The sequence below is a fragment of the Manis javanica genome, chromosome 2 (genome assembly GCF_040802235.1).
Source record: "Manis javanica isolate MJ-LG chromosome 2, MJ_LKY, whole genome shotgun sequence".
NCBI classification, from domain to species: domain Eukaryota; kingdom Metazoa; phylum Chordata; class Mammalia; order Pholidota; family Manidae; genus Manis; species Manis javanica.
The window spans coordinates 1,575,839-1,600,078 of record NC_133157.1 but is presented as its reverse complement, the minus strand read 5'-3'; the positions used below and the strand labels follow the sequence as shown (position 1 = coordinate 1,600,078).

At 61.8% G+C, this 24,240-nt stretch overlaps 1 protein-coding gene across 2 annotated transcripts in view; it reads left to right on the top strand.

The window, feature by feature from the left end:
* The first annotated feature begins 528 nt into the window (after positions 1–528).
* The window catches only part of CCDC187 (coiled-coil domain containing 187), a 46,589-nt gene continuing 22,877 nt past the window's right edge, over positions 529–24,240 (top strand). For both annotated transcript variants that reach the window (XM_073221518.1, XM_073221515.1), the window contains exons 1-10: positions 529–626; positions 3,691–3,814; positions 5,830–6,320; positions 7,687–7,785; positions 9,292–9,387; positions 13,517–14,577; positions 14,846–14,940; positions 17,872–18,452; positions 18,811–18,898; positions 22,630–22,742. In XM_073221518.1, coding sequence (XP_073077619.1) covers positions 572–626; positions 3,691–3,814; positions 5,830–6,320; positions 7,687–7,785; positions 9,292–9,387; positions 13,517–14,577; positions 14,846–14,940; positions 17,872–18,452; positions 18,811–18,898; positions 22,630–22,742 — 2,803 coding nt within the window. In that variant the 5' untranslated portion in view covers positions 529–571. The remainder of the gene's footprint in view (positions 627–3,690; positions 3,815–5,829; positions 6,321–7,686; positions 7,786–9,291; positions 9,388–13,516; positions 14,578–14,845; positions 14,941–17,871; positions 18,453–18,810; positions 18,899–22,629; positions 22,743–24,240) is intronic.

The following is a 24,240-nucleotide window of genomic DNA, read 5'->3' as shown; positions in this document are numbered from 1 at the left end:
GTGCCCTGCTGACTCCTAGCAGGTGAGGGGCTTCGCTGCTTTGGAGTCTGGTGTAATGGGACCTCATGGCCACCCTGCTGCCTGCATCATCCCACCTCTGGCCACCGGACACCTCCCCACTGTGTGAGGCCAGAGGGCTATGCCCAAGAGGGGCTGTGAACTGTCCCAGGTGTCCCCGCTCACCGCACACATACACCCGTGCTTCAGACGGGCAGAGATGACATGTGGGTGGATCTTTGGACCAAGCTGCAGACCCCCTCCCCAGCCCCGTGCTTCCTGACCGCTCTCCCACTGGAAGGGGCTCTGGGCCAGGCTGGAAATCCTGCCCTGCCCTGCCCCTAGTACTCTGGGGCAGAGTGCCCCAGGTGCATGTCTCCCGGCAGGCCAGGCCGTGTGCTGGTCCCTGAAGCTCCTTGGAGTGGGCCAATGGGAGGAGCCCGCTTGGATGGACGCCCAGGTTTCTCTGGCAACGTTGGGCGGGCCTCTATCCTGGCCTCCCGCCCTACCTCCCCTGTACCTGGAGGCTCAGGGACTCGGGTCCCTGCGGTCTCTGACGGCTGGCCTTTGAACAATGGCTGCCGCTTGGAGCTCTCCCACCAACAGAGAGGCCTGGAACCTTCCAGCTGGTGAGTATCTTGGGGGCTCTACCTGAGCCCCAGACACCTGGGGGTGCAGGGGAGGGGCAGGCTGCGCCAGCAGGACAGCTGGATGGGGTGGGGGCACAGAGCTCAGGAGGGGTCTTAGCCTCTCCTTCCACCACGGACTTGGCTGGGTGCAGACTAGCCGCCCCTCCAATGTTCTGCTCCCCCAGGGAGGGGCCTTCCTGTCTAGGGGCTCCTTCTGAGGGCTTGGGACGTCCTCAGGGGGCAAAGCCAGGCTGCTGGGTAGTGGGATGCGCTGCCTGTGGGTCTTGCTGCAGGGCTGGCACTCAGTTGACATCTGAACTGTCCCCAGCTTCCCTGTCTGTGAAGCAGGGCTGATGGTTGTTTGTGCGTGTGGTCCTGCCTGGCGGGTCCGTTACCCGACAGTGAGGCCAGCTCTGCAGGGCCCCCTGGGCTGTCCCCTTCCCCTGGAAGGCTCCCATCAGGAGTGAGTGAGAGGTCAAGGCCCTGGCTGGAAGACCTGTGGCCATGTCCCCCAAAAGCCATGGCTTTTCATTGACTCTTCTGAGCCCTTGAGGATGGTTTTGGTCCCCAGGGTGAGGGTGTCTGTGTCCACAGGCAGCTTTCCCTGCGTCGCTGGGCACGCTTAGTCCAGAGGAGCAGGGCCGAGTGCAGGTCTCCGCTCTGTGTTGGGCCCTGGCATCTTCCTCGGGGGAGGACCCAGGCCACCCGGGGAACATGCTGGACACGGGGCCCAGCCCTGGGTGGGACACCCCACGTGGTGGCCGACTGAGGGGACATTGCTCTTCACAGCCAGAATACTTGAAGGGTTCCAGGCCCAGGGTCAGGGTGCTGGGCAGGGAGAGCCAGGAGGTGGCAGGGCCTGAGCAGGCCTGAGGGGAGCTCCCTGTGGACCCCTCTGTGGGCCCTGAGTCCCACCTTGGCAAGAGTAGGTGGTGTCTCTGAGGCTCCCTGGGCTGGCTGCAGGCTGGTGTGCCTGTTCGGGTCACTGCACCGTGGTCCCGGCGTCTCAGCTAGGGCTTCGCTGGGGCTGGCTGAGGAGTCGGGGTGCCAGGTGCTGCATTCTTGCAAGTCGCCTCTGCAGGGCCACCACAGCTTGGCTATTTGTCCAGGGGCCCACCTCTGCCCATCTGTCCCGCCAACTTCCATCTGGCTTCCCCAGTGACACCCTCCTGCCAGCCTCCAACCAGCTTTCCCAGTTGCTGGCTCTTGTGTCACCATGTTCCCACCCCTCCATCTGCCACCTGTGCAGCCCCAAGGCCCCTTTGGGGCCCGCTGTCCCTGAGGACTGAGTTGGCCTCTGCACATGGACTGCTGCGGCTGGATGCCCCATGTCCATGTCAGGGAGCAGGGCGAGCTTGGGTCTGCCCACTGCGGGGACCTCTGCGTCCCCAGGGCTGGGTCTGAGTGAATGGCCACTGGGGGCCAGGCCAATGTCCAGGCCTGTGCCAGCTGCTGTTGCGGCTGAGTTCTCTGGTCTTGAACCCTGACCTCAGAGGCCGTGAGCAGGGCGGGACTTTCTCCTTCACGGTCCCCTGGCTCCGTCCCTGAGCCTGCTCGGGCTTGCTCCGGGCTTGCCTTCCTGGAGATGAAGCCGTGAGAAGTAAACAGTGTGGCTACTGAGACCAGAGCTGTTGCTGGAAGGAAGCCCCTCCCCACTGCTGTTGCCCGCCAACCCGTGGACCAGCCCAGGCTGTGGGGGAAGCAGGCCACATGCCCCAGGCATGAATGTCAGTGTGCCCAGCAAGGCCTGGGGTAGTGGGTGTAGTGGTGGGGCGCCTGGTACCAGGTGAGGATCCCCTGGCGGCAGTGAGGGACAGAGGCCACTGCCCTGGAGAGTCACCACCGTGCACGTGCATCCTGGGACTGCACAGTGGTGGGGCCTGGGCTGGGCAAGCACAGAGGTGTCCGGCTCCCTTTTCCTGGCCTGTGCCCAGGACGAGCTGTGCGTCCCTGGTCTTCTGGCGCTTGCAGGGACCCTGCTGGGTGGTGGCGAACATTCTGCACTCTTTCCTGATGAGCAAACTGATGCCCACGGGGCCAGTGCCCTGCCTGGGGTCTCCTGGCCTGTCTGGGAGCTGGGGCTCCCCACTACTGTCTTCCCCCCGAGCCTGGCAGGGGCCCCGGTGCTCCTCCCTGCCCTTCACACCAGCCCTTCGGCCACTGTGGCCCTCCCCGCCAGGTGGTGGCTCCGTCTTTCCTGGCCTTGGGTGCGTGGCTGGGTGTGGAGACTGGGCATCTGACCCTGCTGGGACCCTAGCCCCAAGACTGTGGCTGAGCCTGTGGAACCGAGGCAGGTGTTCCCCCAGGACAGTCAGCACAGGATAAGGTCAGCTGAGCTCTGCACAGTGTCAGCCCACGGGGTGGGCAGATGGGGGTCCGGGCTAAGGTGGGAGCTGCTCTCAGCCCCACTTGCACAGTGACAGTGGCGCAAGGCAGGTGCGAGGCAGGGAGGGGTGGGGAGGGGGAGGGCGTGTGCAGGGCTGGGGCCTGCCTGTGGGGGCCGCCCTCCCAGCAGCCCTCCCGGAGCCTTGGGGGGAGCCACAGGGGTCAGAGCTGACACAGCTGCTGGCAGCCACCGGCCGCGGCCCAGCTCTGAGAACCATGGTCGCTGCCGTGGGGCAGGAAGGGGGACTGGTGGGGCAGCAGTGGGCTCCGGGCAGAGGGTCACGGGCCGGGAGAGGGAGGGTTCCAGAAGGCCTCCGGGAGCCGAGTCTGAAGCCGCAGGGAGCTGCCCCAGCGTGCGAGGGAGGAGGGGAGGAGGCCCAGTGCTTGGCCGACCCCCAGGAAGACCTCCATGCTTGCCGGGCCACTTTCCCGGCTTGCGGTATCAGCAGAGCAGCGAGGCTGACCGCCCGCCGCATGTGTGGCGCAGCTTCTCCCTGGAGCTGTGGCCCGGCTGACTGCATGGTCTGCCTTCCCACCCGCACCCCACTGCCCCGTTTGGGAGAAGCTTCTCAGCTCAGCCTGATTCTCACCCCCATGCACCCTTGGGGCAGTTCTCTAGGATGGCTGACCACTTGCAAACATCATAAAGAAACGCACAGTGAGATCTGCTGCATTTCAGCTTCGCCGGGTGACGTCCCCAGTGGAGCAGGCGAGCCCGGACAGGGCAGGACTCCTGGCCAGGTGGACGAGGCGGAGCCCAATGGCAGCTGTGTTGCTGCCAGCAGGGGGACATGGCCACAGAGGTGCGTCATCGGTGTGGGCCACCAAGTGTGGTTGAAGACTGTGTGGTCAAAGGCTGGATTTGGGGTCCTGCTGGCTCTGTGGTCTGAGGCACCCATATCCTTCCCCTCATCCCCATAGAAGAAAGGCTGGTGCAGGGTACAGCACCCCACATTCCAGGAAGGGCCAGTCCCTGAGGTGACTTATCCCTCCTTTTGGTGGCTAAACATGGGGCTGTGTCTGCTGTGAGCAGGACTTTATTGGGCTCAGAGGCCTGCCCCCTGCCCTGCCTGGTGGCAGCCATCTCCAGACATCCCTGGTTCCCCAGGACAGGTTCTTTAAAATAAGCCTTGAGCCCAGTGCCCCATTCTCCGTGCCTGCCTGGAATTAAGGGGTCTTTTGCTGTGACCCCCCTTCCTCTGGGGCTGCTCTGAAAGGAGAGCCTTTAGGGCAACTCCAGACACAGCATTCATAGCTCCTCAGCCACTCCTGGCTGCTCCTGGGCTCTCTGGCTGGGGCGGGCACACCAGAGGCTCACAATACCCAGGGCTGGGGTGGGGTCTCTGGTTGCCCAAGGTTACACTGCTGCCTCTGGGCGGGGCTGTGATTTGAGCCAGCTCTCCTCCTCGGGGCACCATGCCTGCGTGTCCTCCGCAGCACTCTGCCTGCAGGGGTCATTGAGAAAGTGACAGGACACCCGCTGGAAGAGGGCAGGGCTGGGCTGTCCCAGGAGCACAGTGGCCAAGGAGGCAGGACTGGGGCTCCTGGGGCTCAGGCATCTTGAGCTACTATGTCTGTGGGCAAAAGGGTGACCCAAGCATGTACCAGGGGGAGCTGAAAAGCCAGTGCCCATTTCCCGCCCAGCCTCCAAGAAACCAGAAGACAGGGACGTTGAAAGAGGGTGATGTTTTGAGTCGGTGCCAGGGCCGCAGCACTCAGCGGCTGTGGAGTGCCGCAGTCCAGCCCCTCTTTCTCGCACTGGGTGCCAGCTGGCCCCACCTGACCCCAGCCTGGAGTTGAGCTCCACCCCTGCCTCTAATTCTTACCCCGGGAGCCCACCCCACACCCCACCTCTCACTGCGCCCCACCCTGGCCAGTTTGCTCCCCAACGTGGCAACCCCCAGCCCCAGTGCCCTGCTGGGAATGTTGGTTGGAGCCCCAGCAGGACTGAAGGCCTTAGCTCACTGCCACTGAGTGACACAGTGTTATTATGCTGTCACGGGGCCACCTGGAATTCTCTCCCACCCGTCTGAGAGGCAGCTCACTAGAAAGGCCCCCAGGTCATTGCCACCCGTGGTTCCGCAGCGTAGGCCCAGTTTCCACGACCTGCTGCGGGCTTTCCTTGTGGGCCGGGGGGTCAGGACAGGCCAGCACCCGGAGACGGGCAGCAGCCAGCCCCCCTTGAGCAGGGATGAGTGCAAGACTGCAGGCCACGAGGCTGCCCTAGGAAAGCGCCATGTGACCGCAGGGCGGGTGGCGACTGCAGCTCACCTGGCCCTGCCCGTGCTTCAGCCCTGCAGCCGCATCCACCTTGCTCATAGGCATGCTGCCTGCCTGTCTGGGGGAAGGGATGCAGCCCCACCCCACAGATAGCCAGAGGCAGTGCCCCCTTTCCTGCAGAGCCCTGGGCAGGCCAGCCATCAGGAAGGCCACTGTCAAGCCCAGGTAGTGTTTGTGCCAACTCCAGGGCAGATGCCATGCCATTCCCTGGAGGGCAGCCAGGCCAGAGGAGTGAGGACGGGGGGCCAGGGGGCTTCAGCTGTCTGCTTTTCCTGAGCCTCAGTTTCCCCATCTGTACATTGGCCTGATGGTGGTGCCTGCTTCAAAGGAATGTGGTCAGGATCTGAGAGAGACTGTCACAGCTCTGCCACACACAAGGGGCCGTGTTATCAGCCCCTTCCACCCATCTCAGTCTGTGGGCGTTCTGAGATAGGAATAGCAGAGCAGTTGGGGTGCAGGAGACAGTGGGGTGCAGTGTGAGATGTCGGCACTGTGGGCCTCCACACCTGACCATCTGTCTCTGCTTCTCTCTCCCAAGGGAAGGTGGGCTCTGTCCACCCGTGGCCCAGGATGACTTCATGGCTGCCCTGAGGTGGTCTAGGCCCTCCCAGCAGCTAGGCGCTTCCCACCTGGCCTGGCCTGACCGCATTGAGCAGCCAGGTCCCCGGGGTAAGGCCTGCAGCCCCCCTTTGCGGTCAGCAGGTAAGGCGGCCAAAGATGGGGACAGCTCAGTGTCACCTGGCCGCCTCTCTGGCTCCTCAGGGGGCCACGAGCCATGCACACCTGGCCACTGGCCCTGGAAGGAGAGACCCCCACAGGTGCTGGGGCCCCCGAGGCAGCTCAGAAAGAGCAACGTATGGCTGGAGCAGCTGAAGGACAAGATCCGGGCCCAGGCTCAGTGGCAGGCGAGCTGCGCCTCCCTGGGCACCTCGATACCCTCCAGTGCCAACATCAGCAAAGCCTGTACACCAGCCCCCGGGAGGATGGCCCGAAGGCTGGAGAACCCCCCTCCGGCCCAGGCCTACCCAGGTCAGAGGCAGCTTTTCCCAGTGAGGGGAGCGCGGGCAGCCAGGCAGCGGCAGGATGGAGGGTGACTGGGAGGGGCTGCCTCGGGCTGTGCTGTGCCAGGCACCAGGTGCACACACCCAGGCTGGTGCCAAGGGGCTTAGAGTCCTCTCGGGAGGTACCTGTGAGCTGAGCTAACACAGGAAGAAGGTTCATGGATGGGGATGAAGATGGAGGCAGGTGGGGGAGGCCGTGAAAACACCAGTGCAGTGTGTGGGGAGGAAGGGGCCCTGGTCCTGGGGCCTGGAGGCTGCAGACCTGGTGAGGGGGGCTGGGGGGCTGCAGCAGGTGTGTGGTGGGACTCAGGCCAGGAATGCCCTGAAAAGCCTGCAGGGGCTTCTAAGGCCCCCAAAGGCAATTTCGGGTGCTGGGCATGTGGGTGGACAGGAGTGAGGGGTTTTAAAGAAATATCCAAACACAGCTTCCCTGCTGGACGGATGGTGGAGATGCAACCTGGGTGCTTTTCTCATTGCATAGGTGCACAGCTTTTCTAGGAGACAGGGAAGATGTTTTCTTTATTATTTTTAAGATTATATGCTTTTTTAAAAAATGTGCTAAAATACACATGACATAAAGTTTGCCGACTTAGCCATTTTTAAACACACAGCTGGGGGGCATCAGGCACATTGACATAGCCGTCCTCACCATCATCTCCACAACTTTCCATCTTCCCAAACTGAGGCTCTGTCCCCATCGAACACTCACTCTCCGTCCCCTCCCCAGCCCCTGGCCCCCCACCTGCTCTCTGTCCCTGGACCTAACCCCCCAGGGGCCTCCTGGGAGTGGAGTCCCACAGGGTCTGTCCTTTCGTGTGTCTTTTTTCCTAAAGGAAGTTGCAATGCCCGTTCATCATAGAGCATCCAGAAAAGTACAAAGAATGGATGAAACTGGTCCGCGTTCCCCGTGGGCCTCCCTCTCCCAAACTGCCCAACACTTTGGGTGTGACCCTCTAAGGCCTTAGTCCTCCTTGCAAAAATGAGGCTTTATGCATGGCTGCAACACCCCCTTCTCGTGCTCCATAGGCCAGGCAGCCCACCGTCCCAGCTCACAGCACAGAGCCCTGCTCACCGCTGGCTGGTAAAGCTGCTGCCAGAGGCATCTGTGCCAGTCCTGGGTGGAGAGCTGTGCCACTGCAAGCCATCTTCCCAGCTAAGCACTGGCGTGTGTCTGGACTGACCCTTTGCATGGGATGCACTCAGACTTGGAGCCTTAGGCAAAAGCACAAGGTTTAAAGGCTTTTGAGCAGAGCAACTTCCAGATGGGGACCTTTTCCTAGAAATTCTTTGAAGAATCTCTTTCCTCACGATGACCCCTTTCCACTTTGCTCCAGGCTTAGGCATCCTGAGTGCCGCCGAGGGCAGAGTAGAAGACACGACAATCCCCGGCCAGGGGCGTGAGCCCCGTAGGGTCTCCCGGCACCGTGCCTCAGGTGAGTGGCTCCTTAGTCAGCCATCCTGGCAGCCCTGGAGGAGCGCTCGGGCCAAGGTGCGCAGCATGGTTCTGGACCCAGCACTCCAGCTTCTCTCTCACCCTGTGTGATCGGCTTTCATGATCCCCAGTCAGATGAGGACACTGAGGGTCAGAGAGGGCCCCAGCCGTGAAGGGCCAAGCAGGGATTCGGACCCAGCCTGCTGTTTTCTGGAGCCTGATCTCTGATCCTGCCTGTCCAGCATGACAGGGGTCCAGGCAGGCCCTGCTGAGTGTCAAAGGAAGGGCCATTCTCTACCCCTCTACTCCAGGAGGCTTCTGGGCCCATCAGCCAAATATGGGGCTCAGCCAACAGCCACTTGGGGACCTCACAGCCCAGTGCCATTGGTGGGCCGTTCTTGGCAGTTACATTTCATCCTCCCAGTTTTAGAACCTTCTGGAAGCTGGACATAGAGCAGAGTCTGGGTCTTTTGTTTATTAAATTGCAAAATACACATAACCATTCCCAAGCACACAGCTGGGGGGCATCCGGCACATTCACATGCTGTGTAGCCGTCCCCACCATCACCTCCAGAACATCCCATCTCTCCAAGCTGAGACTCGGTCCCCACTGAACGCTCACTCCCTGTCCGCTCCCTGTCCACGTCATTCCCCATCCGCTCCAGCCCTGGGCCTCGCCCTCCGCTCTCCTCTGTCTCTGTGGATCTGACGCCTCAGAGAACCTCCTAGGAGTGGAGTCCTCTTGTCTGGGCCTGGGTCTTGAAGCCCTTCCTGCCAGCAGGGCCAGGGTAGTGAAGACAGAGGGACAGGCTGAGACCAAGCGACCCCGGGGGCCTGGAGATCCTCTGGGCCAGAATTTTCTCACACTGGCTTGCCAGCTGGTGTTTGGGCAGATCACAGATGCAGGACGCCCCCAGCAGTGGACAGAGATGAATGAGGCCAAAGGGCTCGGGGATTGGTGACCGCAGTGGGTCTCAGGAAGCCAGCCCACTCCAGTCGGCCGCCGTGATTGCCGTGGAACACGGACAGCCCCCATGTCCCTGCTGTCCAGCTGGGGTGGACCCCGCCGTGCAAAGGCCCCTCTGGCTCTGGCTCTGGCTCTTAACCCTCCTCCCCTGCCAAGCCCGTGATCAGTCCGGCCAGCCACCTTGCTGTGGGTTCACCCATCAGTCCTTTATTCATTCAACGAACGTGAGCACCAAGCTGGGTGCTGGAGGCTGGGGAGGGAGGCTGTTCCTGTCCTCAGGAGCGCTCAGCCACCAGACACCTGGGAATCTGTGCACCATGAGGGAGCGTGTGGGGGCATTTCCCAGGGCGGCCCTCAGTCGGGTGTGCCCCTCAGGCCCACGCTCAGCTGCCGGCACTGGGGCACAGGACCAGGGCCCAGGCAGGAGGGCCGTGTGGCTCCCCAGGAGCCGGCCCAGGTGCAGGTCCGTCCCTGCGTGCCGCGGCCACGGCCGCTCTCACCTTCTCTCCCTCTCTCGGCTGCCCCCCCCTCTTGCTGAAGTCTCACAGAAAAACACCAGAAGGATGGAAAATAGTTCTTATAAAAGACAGAAGGCCCCCAAGTTGCTCGCTCCTAGAAAAGCTGCCAGAGACAAAGGTAAGCTTTGTCTTTCGGGGCCCCAGCAGGGCTTGGGGACATGAGTCTAGGGCCCCGCTCACTCGGTGGACACATGGCTTCCGTTCCTGGAGCTGGGCTGGGGGCGGGGTGGCAGGGGGGCTGCCCTGCACGGTGGGGGCAGAGTTGGTGTCTGCACTGCAGACAACCACAGACTGGCATCACTGGGGCGGCGGATGGTCTCAGAGGCACAGGGCCGTCCCTTGGGATGTGAAAGTCCTTAAAGCCCCACGTGGAGTGAGCGGCCCATTCTGCACTGCTCAGTGTCTGTAACAGAAAGTTTGTAAGGACACAGAGCCCTCAGCTGCGAGCCGGCCTGTGCCTGGGGACGCCCGGGCCATGAGCGGCCCTGCAGCCATTGCTGGCAGGTCTGTTTGCTTCTTTGTTCCGCGGCATCACTTGATAAGCTGTTGCCATTTTGCTGCCTCTGCTGCGGGCAGCCTGGTGGAGGAATGGGCTTCTGTCGGCCAGGTTGGGGCTGAGAATTCCAGGCAGCAAGCCCGGAGCTGGCCTTTCCCTGAGCGCGTGGTGGTAGGAGGGGCCCTGGATGTTGCCCGCTTTCTCCGACCCCTTCCCTGCAGGGGTGCATCTGTGACAGGCAGGTTCATAAGCACGCCCCAGGAGAGTGCTACTAAGTGGGGTGGGCCCTCGGTCACGGAGGGATCTCTAATTCAGGCGTCTTCCCTGAGGCTTGGGCATGGTGTTGGCAGCCTGCAGACCCAGCTGCCCAGCCTCGGTACAGGTGATGGAGCTGGTGGGGTGAACCGGAGTGGGGCCCTGCCCTAGGGCTGCTGTGGGCGTGGGTGTGGGGACCAGCGGGGGGCAGCATTCTCATCTGCAAGGTTCTCTGCGGGTAGGCAGAGTGGCCGCTCTCGGTGCCTGTCTTGCGTGTGCCGCGCACTAACGTAGGGACCTTAGCTCGCGCGTCCTCTCTGGGCTCCTCTGGGGAAGGTGGGCTGGCTCCTGTTTGGTAGAGGCTGGGACTGACTCATAGGCTCAGCAGGTGAGCGGGTGGGCCCGCCCATCCGCTGCTCGTGGCCCTCCCTTTGGGTCTGGGTTCTGGGGCCACCACACCACAGGGCTTGAGGACGCCGCTGAGCGCTCCCGTCTAGGAAGCCTGCACACTGGGGAGGTGGGCTCTGCAGGACCCTCGGTCTTGGAGTAAGCAGCGCTGAGCCTCAGCCTCCTCCTAGGGCATGAGACCCCAGCCCTGGATGAGAGCGGGCAGTGCCCAAGTGCCATTATTCCCACCCCACATCACCAGACACCCACTCTCTCTGCTCTGGGGGAGCCGAGCTTCTGGGGGAATGAATCCGAGTCCCCCTTCCTGGCCTGGGGCAGGCCCGGGAGCTCGGTGGGGAACCTCGAGCGGGGCCCTGGCCCTGGCGCATGTGCGTTTATTGAGTGGCCAAGGTGCTGCAGGAGAGGAGGGAAGCCGCTCCTGTACCTGGAGAGGGATGGAAACCGGGAGACCCGGAGAAGGTTCCAGAAGGCCTGAGGAAAATGAACAACATATAACAATTTTCTGCATCATTGTCCCCCCTCCCTCAGCTTTTCCATTTGTTTTATTTTAATGGCTCCCTTGAAAAATGACCGGCTCTCTGCCTGACACTGGGTCAGAAGGGCGCGCCATGGGCCACATTGATCACCGTAGCCACGTGTCACCTTGGTGGGGTTGGCCATTAGTTTCTGTCAGCAACAAAGTCACATCTGGGCTAAGGAGAGATGAGTTTGGGTTCAGAGGTCAGAGCCATAGGACCTGGGAATTGGATGAATTAGAAATTTGCTGTAGTTAACAAAAAATTAAATCACGATAGTTATGAAATCTTCATCCATCCCGGCCAAAGGAAAATGAAGCCCGGTATTTAATTTCAAATTATACCACCTCACTTTGCATTTTTTATCATAGATTAGGTCGGCCTGGAGCTCTGACAGGGCACTTGGGGACTTCATCCATTCCCACAGATTAAAAATCCTCTCGTAAAAAAATTAATTGCCATTCAACTGCTCAGCAGGAGAAACGAATGTGCCCTTCAGGACCCATTTATTGAGCCTGACCCTCCGGCGGGCTGATGGGGAGGCTGAACTGCCCGCGATGGAGGGACCTGCGGCGGGGGTGCTGAGGGGGCCCCGGCCGGCAGGCAGCCCCCTCCCCACAGGGGGGTCCCCGCGCAGTACCCCCCACAGCAGGGTGGAAGGCAGTCAGCTTTGTGCAGTGCAGGGCAATAGGGACCAGGACGGATGGAGCCCCTCCCTGGCAAGCCCACCCCCAGTCCCGCTCAGAGCCCAGAAGCGGCCAGGTGGACAGTCCCGCCTCGGCCCTGCCTTTGACTCGACCCTGAGCCGGCAGAACCCCGACCCTTGGGGCCCAGCTCCTGCGGGGGTGGTGACCTCTCTGCTCTTTCATCCTGGTGGCCCTGGGGAGAGGTGCTTACAGATGGGGAAACCGAGGCACGGAGCAGTCACGTCACTTGCCTGAGGTCCAAAACTAGTGATCACAGAGCATGACTTTAAACCTGGGTCTGGGGACCCATCGCGTCCCCAGGGACTCAGGGCTGGAGGGCACGCCTGGGGGCGGAACCGAGCTCTGCAGGGGGCGTGGCCTCTGGGGGTTCTGTTTCGCAGAGGGCGTGGCTTTAAAGGGGGTGTGGGCCTTGGGGGTGTGTCACTCTACCCCTTCCTGGATCCGCTGCTTCGGGCCTGTGGCTGATAAGGGTCTGGGCCATGTGCGCCCGGGAGGCCTGGACCCTGTCTGGTTGCCTGCCTCCCAGGGGCTCGGCGCTCTGAATGGCCCCTCGACGGGCACCTCGCTTGGCAGAAATGCCCTCTGCCTGGGGAGCAGGGCAAGTCTTGGCCCTGGTGATCGTTTCCCCTCGTGCTGCCTTGGGGCCCCGGTAGGGGGCAGGCGTGTGCACCTGTGTGCGCACCTGCGTGTGCACGTGCACGCGTGTGCTCTCTGAGTGTGCATGCATGTGAGACCCCTACCAGGCCGCTGTGGTAGTGTTTGTAATGCCGGAGGGGCTGATACTGGCATTCATGGAGTGTAATCTGAGATTTTTGAAGTAAAGGTTGACAAATGATGTTTATTATGTGACAACATCTGAAGAAAGCTGGTTTCTGGGTGCGCCACGTGGTCGTTCATTTCCGCACCTCCAGGCCCCTCCCTGCCAGCCTGCCCTGTTCCTTGATCCCACAGCCCCGTAGTCTCTGAGATTCACCAGTTTGAAAGCAAATTAATTTCCTCAGGCTCAGTGCAAATGACCAGCCTCAACCTGGCCCGCCCACTCACCCTGCGGCAAGCTGGTGTGCGCTGACGCAGTCACTATTATGATCCTTAATATCCTGGCACCTGTCCGCTGAGCACGTGCTGGGCCTGAGTGGAGAGTTCTCCAGACAAAGCTGTAGGGAGCAGGTTTTGCACCCGGTTCCCTGAGGGCCAGAGAGGCCGCGCCACGTTTCGAGGTTGTCCTGGGGCTCAGCCCTGTCCCGGAGCACGTGGACCGGCCTCGCCCAGGACCCTGGCTTCAGCTGCATTTTCTCTAAGATTCTGCACCTGGAGGAACGGATGGGCTCTGGGGCAGGCGCTGCTCAGGTCCCCTCCTGTCCTCTCCAGGCCCCAGGGCAAGGCCTTCTCCAGAGGCCCGGGTACCCCTTGGAATTAGGCACTTTGTGCCCCCAGCCTGGGTGTGGGAATGGCTCCTCTCCTGGCCGCCAGTCAATGCGCTCCAAACCCACCATGGGACCCGGCCCCGGGAAGTCACTATGTGGGGGGTATCTCTGTCCCCAAGGGGCACACTTTTGCGTCTCAGGAGACAGAGCACTTCCGAACGTAGAACACCATCAGGGGCCCCCCCAGCAGCCTGGCACCCCCAGTCTGTGTTGTTTCCGCCTCGCCCAGAGCAGGCGTCTCTGTGTCAGGTGCCCAGGAGCAGCCTCAAGTGGCCCAGACGTGGCCCTGACCCACTGCGGGCTTCTGTGAGTCCATGTGGAGGGCAGAGTCCAAGAGGGGCACTCCCCTGGGCAGAGCGGAGGGTGCCTCAGCTCTGGGCGCAGGCTGTGTTCCTCCCGAGCCTGGCAGCTGCTGCTCCACTGTGACTGCCTGTCTTTGCAGGACTCAGCAAGGAAGTCGGGGCTGCTGAGAGCGCCCCAGTACACCCCTGGATTCCCAGTCCGGCTTCTGACTGCAGTGACCCTCAGGTGTCTGCCAGCATGCCCAGCCTGACCTCCCGGAGTCAGCCAGCAGCCACACAGACTGCCATGGCCACCCTTCAAGGCCTCCGCCAGCAAATCCAGACTGGGCTGGAGCTGGCCCAGGCCCAGCACCCCAGAGGAGGTCAGGCGCTCTGGCCATCCAAGCGGGCACTGCAGGGCCTGGCCGGGAGGAGGCTGCAGGGCCCCTCAAGTGCCCCAGACCTGCGTGGCTCCTCCTGGAAGAGCCCTCGGGCCGTGGCAGAGGGGAGGTGCCCCTTCTCAGAGGGGACTGGCAGCCTCCCCACCAGGCAGCGCTGGAGCACCTTAGCCGAGTGGGGGTCCTCTCCACAGAGGGCCTGGGCAGCCCAAGGACGGCACCCCTCCTTCCAGAGGCCTGGAAGCCCCCCTGAAAGATTCGGTGCCTCCTTGCAGCGGCCCTGGAGTGCCTCCGCCGGCCAGCCCTCCAGTCGGCAGAGGACCTGGGCTGCTTGTAAAGACTGGGAGGCTTCTAAGCGAGGACTGCGGAGCCCTCTGGAAAGGCCAGGCCCTCCCGCCCAGCGGTCCTGGAGCGCCTCCTTCACTCAGAGGGCCCACACCCCCCACAGGAGCAAAGGCTCCCTCCTGCCTCCCTCGGGAGCGAAGCACGCCTGGCCGAAGCTGGGGCTGAAGGCCCCTCAGAATGCACCTGGGAAGGAGAACCAGGCGCAGCCACCATTGCCCGGCCTGAAGCCGCGGGGGCTCCTGGGCCACCCCTACAGCTCCAAGTCCTTGCGGGAGTTCATGCACCGGAAGAGGATGGCCCATCGGCAGCAGGCCCTGGAGGAGAAGGCCTCAGCCGAGCAGGCGTTGGAGCTGAGAACCCGGAGGCTGCAGGCCGTCTACAAGAAGCAGAGGGAGGCTGTCCTTGGCAGAGCTGCCCCCGTGGTCTCCCAGACGCGCCCCGGCATCGTGACCTTTGTCCCACACTCGGCACAGTCCAGGGTATGCCCCAGGGTGTGGGTAAGGATGGGGTGTGGGTCAGCTCGGCCGCTGAGCCCTTGGGGTCCCCAGATGCCTGCCTCCCTGGGTTTAAAGGGGCTCTGGAGGGGACTCCATTGTCTCTGTCCCAGCCCCTAAAGAGGGACCCCCACCAAGGGGTTTAGCCTGAGACCCCTATGGAGGCCCCGGGGTCCATTCTGAGGCTGAGAGACAGGGTCTTGGGGTCTTAGGGCCCCAGACTGGGCTCTGACTGTGTCCCTCTCTGCTTTAGGGTCTGGAAGCCCCTGGGAGCCTGGGGCCACCTGTGCTGGAGTGGAGCAAGGTGACCTCTGGCATGGTGCTGGGGGACCAGGAGGCCCCTGGCAGGTGGGTATGCAGAGGAAGGGCTGCAATTCTGGGCAGGGGCTGGCTGCCAAGGGTACCTCTGGGGGTGGCACCGTGGCTGTGCAGGGCTGTTCCTCGTGGCCATTTGTCTCCCTTGACATGCTGTTCCTGTCGCATGAGGCCGACGTTCGGAAGTGCAGGAGTCAGTCCCATGCGGCACATTCCCAGTGTCATGCAGCCACCACCTCCACCGGGTTCCAGGACAGCGGGTCCCTCCACGGGGAAGCCTCAGCCCCGTTAGCAGCCCCTCCCTGTTCCTCCCCGAGAACCCCCAGTCCACTGGCCATCTCTGGATCTGTCTGCTGCAGACGTTCCATGTTATGTGTTTGGCTTCTCTCTGAGCTTGTTCGCTAGGTCCATCCCCGCTGGAGCAAGTGTCCTTTTTTACGACTGAGTCATATTCCACACGTGGTCTCATGGTTTGTTAATCCATTGGCCATGATGGACCTTTGGGCTGTTTCCCCTTTTGGCTGCTGTGAATGAATTGCTGGGACTCCTGTTTTCATTTTCCCCGTGTGCGCACCCAGGAGGGGAACAGCGGCTGTGTGATAGGACTCTGTGTGTGACCTCTGAGGACCCCCTGTTTTCAGCATCACTGCACCATTTGCATCTCCACCTGAGCTCAGGAAGAGCCCAGCTTCTCTGTTTTCTGGTTTTCCCCTTGCTCTTGTTTCATTTTTACTGTGGTGTGTTCGCACTGAGCCAGGCCAGCTGTCCAGAAGCCCCCTTCCCTGAGCAGAACCTAGAGGCACAGGGTCAGGAGACCCCCCACCTCTCACTGGAGGCTGGTGTCCCAGGGCTTGGGCTTTGCGAAATGCCATGTGGATGCCATGCCAGCTGCTCCCTGGCCACCTGCCCAGTGGAGCCAGGAGGGTGGCACCAGAAGGCACTGCCAAGCAGGCTCTCCATGCATGCACAGTATGACCCTGGCGGGAGGGAGGGGCTGGCCCAGAGGCTAAGAAGGGGCCCCTTCGAGATGCCACTCACCAGGAGTGTCCTGGCCTAGGTTCACTCGGAACCTGGCTCCTGGGTGGGCCTTTGGCATCGGTGTTCTGAGAGGGAACTTTGGACTGACCCCCATGCCCAGCACCCACCTGCTCTGCAGCCCACAGCCCCCAGGAGGGATGGGCACCACTCCCCTGGGCCCTGGCTCCTGGCAGTTTCTCTCTCTGGCTCCCTTTTGTTTCATTTTGTCTCAAAAGTGCATGTTCCCAGGCTTCCCCACCAAGATTGGGAAGCCCAGGAGTCTGCATTTTCAAACTTTGAAAGTTGACATCTGGTAACATGGAGATGAGAGCCAGGTGTGCAGCCCAAGGAGCATCCCCACGCGGGCAGCCTGCCCCAGACCCGAAGTGGACCGCAGCCCCAGGGCAGCCCTGCCTCAGGACACGGCAGGCCCTGCGTCTTGTTTGTCTTTTCTTCTTTCACTTAAAAAAAAATGCGGTAAATCCTCAAGGGAGGAACAACCTAAGACAGGCACAGTCGCAGGGGGGCCATCAGGTGAGAAATTGGGGATCAACAGTGGTGAGGCTTAGAACCTCACCCCCCCCCTGTTTTGAGAGAAATCTTCTGCATCCGTGGATGTTTTAATGCCCTTGTCTATCTTGGATTAACACATAGTCTACAGGCACACACCTGATCATCTACAATTGTCTTGCATCTACCTACCATTTCAGCATTTTATTAAAAATAATAATAATAATAATAATGTGGGATCCACATATAAATCAAGTATAAAAATTTAAAAAAATGAGGTAAAATACACATGAAACAAAGCTTATCATCTCAGCTGTTCCTAAGTACACAGTTCTGGGCCATCCCCATCGTCTCCAGAACCTTCCATCTTCCCAAGCTGCGATTCTGTCCCCATTGAGCAGTCACTCCCCGCCCTCCCCAGCCCCAGGCCCCTACCCTCTGTCCATCTCTGTGGACCTGACCCTCTAGGGGCCTCCTGGGACGGAGCACAGTGCCCCCAGGTCCATCTGTGGCTGTGGCGTGTGTCAGGATTCCCCTCTTTTTGAGGGCTGAGTGACACTCACCGCGTGCATGGTCCCCTTCTGCTTCCCGTCACCTGCCAGTGGACTGTCACAGTGGGTTTCTTCTAACCTGTGGCTGCTGTGAACACAGGCGAGCAAATACCCATTCAAGTCCCTGTTTCCAGTCCTTCGAGTGGATCCCCGATGGGGACTTACTGGGTCCCGCGGTAATTCTGTTTACTTTCTGGGGAGCCTGACACTGTTCTCCACAGTGGCTGCACCCCTTCACATCTCCCCAGCGGTGCACAAGGGCTCCCGCCTCCCCGCGTCCTCCCCAGCACTTGCTGTTTTTGTTCGTTTGCTCTAATAGTAGCCATCCTACGGGTGTGAGACAGCATCCCACTGCGGGTTTGATGTCCATTTCCCTAATGATCACTTACGTTGAGCATCTTGTGTGTTTTATCGGCCGTTCATATGTTCTCTTTGGAGAAATGTTTATTTAGTCTTTTGCTTATTTTTTACTTGCATTATTTGTTTTGCTGTGTTCAAGCTGCTCTGTATATATTCTAGATATTAACCCTTCTGAAAGATGTATGGTTTGTAAATATTCTCTCCTATCCCACAGGCTGCCTTTCTTTGATGCACAGAAGTTTTAAATTTTGAAACAGTTCAGTTTATCCTGTTTTTCTTTTGTTACCTATGTTTTCTTATCTCATGAAAGAAATCTTGCCGACTGTATTCCCTCTTTCTAACAGCTAACTGTGGGTGGCCCTTTGTGTGGGTGGCCCATAACCATCCCTCTGGTCGTGAAGGGACCCCGTAAATAGACCCCGGGCCTATCACAGAAGCTGCCCTGCTCCTCCCCGCACGTGTGTCTCCGACACGCCACTGGAGGTGGCTGTGCTAGGCCTCACCCTCTCCACCTCTCTCCCTGCAGCTTCTGCGTGTGTTTGAGCAGAGCGTTGAACCGCCCTGGGACGCTGGAGAGAGGAGGCTCCCAAGATGGCCAGGATGGTGCGCCTCTTCTGATGTCTGCCAGTTCCTCCCTGGGCCCCCTAAAGCTGCAGGACCTGGCAACCCGCTGCCTGTGCCCAGGGCTGTGCATCTACTTTGACCCCGAGGAGGCCGAGCACCTCGGCACACCGGGCCCCCTGCACTTTCGGTACAAGCAGGCCCGTCTGCAGGCCCTGGAGGCCACGGCCAACATTCTGAAGCAGCGGATCAACGTCCTCACCGCCAAGCTGCAGAGGCCCGAGGATCTGGACTCACTCAGGGATCTGGCCTCAGGCTCGCCGGCCTCGAGCCCCAGCACCGTGCCTGCCACCCCCACGCTGGCAGACCCAGCCTGCCCTGGAGACCTAGTGCCCAGTGGGGGCAGAGAGCCCCCTCAGGACTGGGCAAGCAAGCAGGCCATGCCTCTTCTCTGTCCTGCCTTCTCAGAAGGTGAGACGACACTGTGGAGCCCCGGCTGGGAGCGGAGCAGGAGCCCGAGGGGCCACGACTCCAGCAAGCCCCGAGGTAGGGCTGGCACCAGGCCCCGGATGACCACCAGCTCCGTTGGTGGCCAAGGAGCCCCATCTTCTTCCTGCCCCTCAGTTTCTTCTCCTGCAAGGCGGGTATGATGACAATATTGCAGCCACTGCCCAGGCCACTTGGGGTGATGCAGGTGGCAGCCTAGCACAGCACATGGCGTATGTTAGGTTTCACACCAGTGCAGCCTTTGTCACCACCACCTTAGCTCTGCAGACAGGGGTGGGGCTGGTTCAGAGGCTAGGTGCCCACAGCTCCTTGCCCTGCCTTGAGAAGAGGGGCAAGAAAGTGGGGCAAGGCCTGCTGGCTCCTGGTCAGCGAGGTCCTGGTGCCTATCTCCCCAAAGGTTTCATGGAGGATGGGCGCTTGGAGCTGGACAAGAGACTGGCGAGAAGCATGGCTTCCTTGCAGGGCCTCGGCCCCTTCTCAGGCAGGTAAGCCTACAGGCACCCTCTGTGCACCCTGGCCTTGCTGTGAGCCACGGGGCTGTGGCCGGGAACCCCCAGTACACAGCCCGCCTTGGCAGGGGCCGGGAGGTGCAACCAGACCAGGCAGGAGGGACACTGCTGGGGAAGCCCTGGGCCCAGACCCGTCGCGCTGGGCCCTGGTGCTGGCTGGGTCAGGGCGGGCAAGCCTCACGTCACACAGGGGCTCTCGGACTCCCGTCTGGCCAGGCTTGGACAGCAGGCCCCTGGCCCAGGGTCCCACTGACGAGCAAGTGGCCCCTAGGCTGTGCTTCCCTCCCACTGCTGCTCTCTGCTGGCTTTAGGCCCTGGGGAGACACTGCCGGCCACGCTTCTGTGCACGATTAGCAGGCCGACTGCATCCCGGGGGCCCTGGAACAGGCAGCCCTCCAGCCCGGGACCCCCGCCCACAGACCCTTGCACCTGCTCGTGGCCCCCGTCCACAGCACTGGCTGTGCCTTCCGTGGGGCCACTTCACACACAGGCCCCTTTGCTTGGGTCCATTTGCAAACAGATGACAATCTATTAGCCTTGAGTAGCCCCCGCAAGGCAGCCCCTCACCTGTCCCCGGGCAGGCCAGCAGGTGCGGGTGGTCTCTGGGGGGCTGGCCTTGCCTGAGTCAGTATCAGCCAGAGCCCAACGGGAACACCTGGGCCCCCGAGGCATTCCTCACCACTCACGTCGCCGGGCTGTCCTGGCTTGGGCCCTGGTTAAGAGGCCTCTGGGGGCTGGCAGTGCTGTTAACAGAGCTGGTAGCAGAGGGTGGAGACCACAGTCAGGGCAGCCATGGAGGCCGGAATACACATGGGGTGGGTTGCATGTCAGGAGAGTGATGGTACGGGTGGGGGCAGTCAGAGCGAATCCCAGGTCTGTGCTTAAAGCTGTTGACCTTGAGCAAAGTCGCATGCCCCCTCCAGCTTCAGAGTCCACCCCAGAAAATGGGGGGTGATGTTTCTACCTCCAGAGAGGGGCAACTTACCAACAGCACCTCAACCCCTCCCCTCCTGGGGCTTTTCTCTGGAGGGCTCCCCACCATCATCCCCAGGAGTCTCCATCCACCCTGCTTTCCTGACGCCCCCTGGTCTCACTGGTGGTGGGTTAGGGGCTTGGTTTTTTGGGGTGTCTTACCTCACCTTTCCCCATCCCGCTCCAGGCCCACCCAGCCTCAGTCCAGTGGGGACACCTACTGGCACCAGCAGGGGGCAGCATCGGGCTGGACTACACGGTCTCCGCACCCACCCTGGAGACCTTGAGAAGGGGCAGAGGAGGGGAGAATCCTCAAGAGGTTAATTTCGGAGCCCCAGGCTCCAAGGTGGACAGCCAGCCAGCCCCTGTAGGCCCAGGCCAAGTTCTCAGAGCCGAGGGGAGAGGAGCGTGGCCTCCGGGGTGTTCCCATGCAGGGCATTCCCCCGACCGGGGCACCCCGTCCCTGCTTCCCCCATGCCCTTGACCATCCATGGAGAGGCACGCAGAGGCTTGCCCCCGACCACCCAGCACCCTTGGAGCTCGGGGATCAGGGCTGGTAGCTTTCGGGCCCTCTTTGGGCACCCAGGAAAGGTGCCCCTCTTGTCCCTCCTAAATGAGCAGCCACCACACGTTTCTCAGGCTGCGGCTCTGCAGCAGGTCCCCCTCTTTTGGCCTGTGACTTCCCACGAGAGGCACCCACATCCCGCAGCCATTCAGGCCAGTTTCTGAGTCAGGGTGGGCGATCTCCAGTCCGTCCTTTCCCTCTGGGACCACAGCGCTCAGTGGCAGGGGCGGGCCCCACCTGTTAGCAGCGTCATGCGTGGCGAGGACCCTCTGTGCACATGGCCCCAGGAGGCCCCTCCACCCCGCAGCTCTGGAAGGCGGTGTACCCAGCTGGTTCCGCAGGCCTTTCTGTGCCTCGGGCAGCACTTTCAGCGGCCCTGTGAGGTGTGTTCTCATCCCCGTTTTGCAGCCGGGGAACCTGAGGCTCGGAGAGAAGAGACCCTGCCCAGGATCACACAGCTCGTGGGAGGGCAGGCCAAGATTCAGACCCAGGGCCTGGGCTCCACAGCCCGTGGTTTTTCCACTACACCCATAGTCCTCAAACTCTTCCCTGGGATCTCCTTAAAAATGCAGAGCCCCAGGCCCACCCGGCCCTCCTGAATCTGTATGTGGGGGTCGGTCCACTGATCAGTGTTCTCACAGGCTTCCAGATGATTCTGGGAGACCATCGCCCAGAAAGCCTAGGCCAGTGATCAGCGAGCCGCAGTCCCCGCGGCCTACCACCCTGTCTTTGTAAATTGGGTTTTATCGCCATACAGCCACGCTCATTGTGTCCGTCACTGGCTGCTTTCATGCTGCACCTGCAGAGTTGAGTCACTTCCACAGAGACAGCGCCCTTGGCCTGCAAAGCCTGAATGTCCACTGGTGCTCCCTTTGTGGGATGCTTGCTGACCCCTGTTCTAGGTGACCGAGGGAGGCGCTGCTTCTCAGCAAGCCTTGGAGGGGACACTCCCTCCTGCCCTTTGCTGATCTGGTCAGTGCAGCTGGCCTGGAGATGAGCCCCCTGCAGTGGCCACCACCTCTCCCTCCTCTCCCTTCCTGTGCGTGCATTCCTGCAGCAGCCCCCTCCCCGGCGTTCCTGAGTCCAGGATTCAGAATCAGCCCCTGGGCCATCCATCACTCTTTCTGGAACACTCTTTCCCATGCCATCTCCCCTGCTAGCCCGAGAGCTGTGGATCAGGGGCTGGGCCACACCCTGCATGCGCCGGACGAACACCTGGGGCCTGGGGCCTCTGTGTGCTGGCAGAGGGCAAAGCCCCCTGTCCCCTGGTCCCCCGTCTCCAGGGCCCGTGGCTATGGCAGCACCTTTCGTTGCTTGAGTGGGTCTTGGGTCACCGTGTGAGTCACACGCACCCTAATGAGAAATATGAAGCGAGTCAGGGCTGACTGCACCTCAGATGCCAGCTCGGCACAGGCCCCGTTACACATTCATTTTTGTGCCCCAGGAAGGCCCTGCCTGGCAGTTGCCAGCGCACACACTCCTGGCCCTCCTGCCCCACCTGGGCAGCTGCCATCCAGGAAAGGCCCAGCCTTATGCCTTCCTCATAATCCTGTTGGCAGAGCAGATGTGCCCACCATCCTCACAGGGAGCTGAGCACACCCTGGGGTGGGGGCAGGCTTCTGAGTCCAGAGTCCAGCCCCCTGGTTTGACTCCTGGCCCTTCTGTGGGATGGGGCAGCAGAGCCAACCACCGCAGGTAGGGCTGACAGTTAGAGCTGGCTCGTGGACCCTGCTCCGCCCTGGTAGACAGCACCCCTTGGCAGATAGCAAAGGGGCCAACAGACAAGAACAGCGTGCCCGTGCCCATCACTCCCAGAGTGCCCACTGTGCAGGTGCCCCTGAAGGGCGGGCACGGGAGCGGACCTGGGGCAGGTATGAGCTTTCAGGCAAAGGGCACTTGATCCCAGCCCATGCCTGACGGTGGCCCTGGAAGCCAAGCCCCCTGTACCCAGGCCTCTGTGGGCTGACGGTCCCTCTGGATCTGAGTGCAGAGCCCCGAGCCACCACTTCACAGATGAGGCCCTGCCAAGCGACGGCGCTGTGTGGGTCTGAGGGCCACTCCAGGCCATGGAGCCCAGGTTCCTGGCCACCCCCCCCCATCCCCTTTGCCGCCGCCTATCTCGTGGGTGTCCACCGCCCAACCACTCACACCTGTGTTTTCCTGTCCTCAGTACACGCGGGGTGCCAGCCATGCCATTCGCCACCTGCAGCTCCCTGCAGCGGGAAGAGATGCCTCCAGCCAGAGGGGCGGGCTTGGTCATGCCCCGGAGCACGCGGAGCAGCGGTAAGGGCGGGCCTGCCAACAGGTGCTGCACCGGCTGGTCGTGTGGCCGGGGAGCTCTGTCAGGGACCCCTTCCACTGCCTGAGGCTCCGGCGACGTCCTGCGGGTGTAGAGAGATCCTTTCCTATGTGGGCAGCACCCACACGTCAGTATTAAAACTTTCTGCAGGCTTCCGGGCCCCGGCTGCTTGCTGTGTGCTCTCGCAGACTCTCTGTGCTGCCGGATTTGCTCCGATGAGGGCCAATCCCTAATTTCATTGACAGCCCCGCTCCTGGGGGCCCCCCTCAGAGCATCTATTGGTCCATCTCTTTTGCTGCCCAAGGGGTTGAGGAGACTCGCTCAGGGCCGTGGAACCGGGGGTGGGGGACGGGGTGCCTGCCTGGGTTTGGGGGTTTCATCCAGTCAGTAGGCTGGGCGTGGGCCCTGAGAGCCGGGGGACGGGGCCGTGGGCTGGATCGGCTGGAGGGGCCTGACGCGACAGCTGAGAGCTGTGCAGACCCTGGACAGCCCAGGATGCGCGATGGTTTGCTGTTGAATTGCTGTCTTTCAGTTTATTTTCTTCTGAAGTTTTAGGAATGGGAATAAAACATACTCACGTATGCAGTAAGGGGACTAGGACACGGCGGGTGTGGAGTGCCCCCACCCCGAAGCAGCCCCACGGAGAACCCCCTGCTCCGTCGGGGCCGGGAGAGGCTGCCCACCTCACCAGGGAGCCGTGGGCCCTGTGAGAGGCTGAGGCGCACAGTCAGCAGTCTCGGCTGTCGCCAGGGCCTGGGGGAGGAGAGGGAGCAATTTCAGCCCTGGGCCTGGGGTCCCACACACCTGAGTTCAAAGCTGCTCCTCTATAACTGCCCAGCGGTGGTCCCCAGCAGATTCCTGCCCCTCCCTGGCAGACACAGGGCCCCGGGGGCCAGGCAGGATAGGGGCCTGTTTCAGGGGCCCGGCCCACAATCCTCTAGGGGCTGCAATCACTCCCACAGGGCAGGCCTCCTGCAGCCCCCTGGGGTGAGGCAGGGATGGGCTGTGGCCACCGGGCCGTGTGCGTGCGCGCAGGAGCTCACACTCTGGGCCTCGAGGGCAGAGAGGTCTGTGCCACCCCCACAGTGGTAGGTCTCTCCCACCCCTTGCCTCTCAGTCTGGGAGACCCCCAGCCTGGGGTGGGGGCTGCTGGGCAGACTGACCGGGGCCCTTCCTCTCCCAGCCGCCCACTGATCCCCTTGGTCCTCGCTCTGCTTTCCCAGCATGCTCGCGGAGCACCTGCTGGGCCTGGCCCTGACCGGAGAGGAGGGGTCTGCCTCCTGGGGTGCGGGGATCAGGAGGTGCCCAAGGAGGAGAGTCTATGGAGAAGGGGGCAGGGGGCCCCAGCAACAGCTTCCAGCCCCTCCTCACCCCAGAACTTGCAGCGCAGCGAGGGGCCATGAGCTGCGGGGGGCACCCAGGGACAGCCTGGGACCAGGGCTCGGGTGGTGCCGGCACTGTGCCCTCCCTGAGGCTGGCTGA